Genomic DNA, 1,107 nt, shown 5'->3' with positions numbered 1-1,107 from the left:
CCCACCACCACCACCACCTTTGGCAATGATGCTGCAAATGCGAATGGCAGATAGGCATCAGCAGGTCCAAACGTGGACTCCAACTGAAGTGCAGTAAACTTCTGCCTCCAACAGTCTCCCCCTCCTTACCCCCCAGTTGTATTTATACTTTGGAAGAAGTTAACGCGAAGCAGCAGACACCTGGGCGTGCTCAATTTTTGACAAGCCTTAGTCACTCTGTAACCAGCAGAACAATTCACAATATAGTCGAAATCCTGTGAAGATCTCTGCCACACATGCTAACACTAAAATGCCAGTAGCTCCACTTACCTTCTTTATTAAGCCTCATAACCTCCCTGCTTTTTCCACCCTCCTTTCCAGCCTCTTCTAAATCTACATCTGCAGATGAAAAAGAAAAAAGAAAAAAAGAAAATAAGGGAAAAGGGCGAAAAAAGGGGGGGGGAAGCCAAAGTCAAGGGGGGCAGGGAGAGTGTTTATTTGCAAACAGATGGATATAAATACTGTATATGAAAATCTTTCCAAAATTGACAATGCGACGTTTTCTCCCAAGTCCGGATTTCCATCTACCTGGCCCAGATAGGTACCAAAAAAACTATGCAAGCAGCAACAGAGTAGCCTTTTAAACAGATACACCATGGGGCTGTGAAAGCCCACCCCGCGGGCTGCCACGGGGAGCCGGGCACAGACAGACAGACAGACAGCCCTGGCAGCAGGGCCTCTCTCTGTGCACTGATGATCTGTCTCTGTGTGTATTTATTTAGAGAGAGAGGGAGAAGCATGGAGGACACCGGGGGCCACTCTCTCTCTCACACACACACTTTTTCCCAGTGGCTCTAGGTGAATGGAAAGGTTACAGGATAATAAAAGGAGGAGGAGGCGGTGGGGTTCTTACTGTCGGAGCAGTGTAATTTGGCGGCGTCGATCCAGGAGGACCAGGGTTTGCCCAGAAACGCCTCCGGACTGGGCACTTTGCGATCCAGTGTCGCCATTGCTCTTCCTTCTTGTTGCTTTTTCCCTGTTCCTTCGGCAGCAGCAGCCGAGAGACACGGGATTCGAGAACGCTCCGACGTCATCTTCGGAACGTTCCGACATTGAGTGCTCTGAACG

At 49.5% G+C, this 1,107-nt stretch overlaps 1 protein-coding gene across 6 annotated transcripts in view; it reads right to left on the bottom strand.

The window, feature by feature from the left end:
* Nucleotides 1–1,107, bottom strand: part of ATXN7L1 (ataxin 7-like 1) — a 224,667-nt gene extending 223,560 nt beyond the window's left edge. For all 6 annotated transcript variants that reach the window (XM_014536936.1, XM_014536938.1, XM_005862875.2 and 3 more), the window contains exons 1-2: nt 893–1,107; nt 310–378 (exon numbers count right to left, since the gene is read on the bottom strand). In XM_014536936.1, the coding sequence (XP_014392422.1) occupies nt 310–378; nt 893–1,073 (250 nt within the window). In that variant the 5' untranslated portion in view covers nt 1,074–1,107. The remainder of the gene's footprint in view (nt 1–309; nt 379–892) is intronic.

This window comes from Myotis brandtii, unplaced genomic scaffold (genome assembly GCF_000412655.1).
Source record: "Myotis brandtii unplaced genomic scaffold, ASM41265v1 scaffold17, whole genome shotgun sequence".
NCBI lineage: Eukaryota > Metazoa > Chordata > Mammalia > Chiroptera > Vespertilionidae > Myotis > Myotis brandtii.
This window is presented reverse-complemented; position numbering and strand designations above follow the sequence as displayed.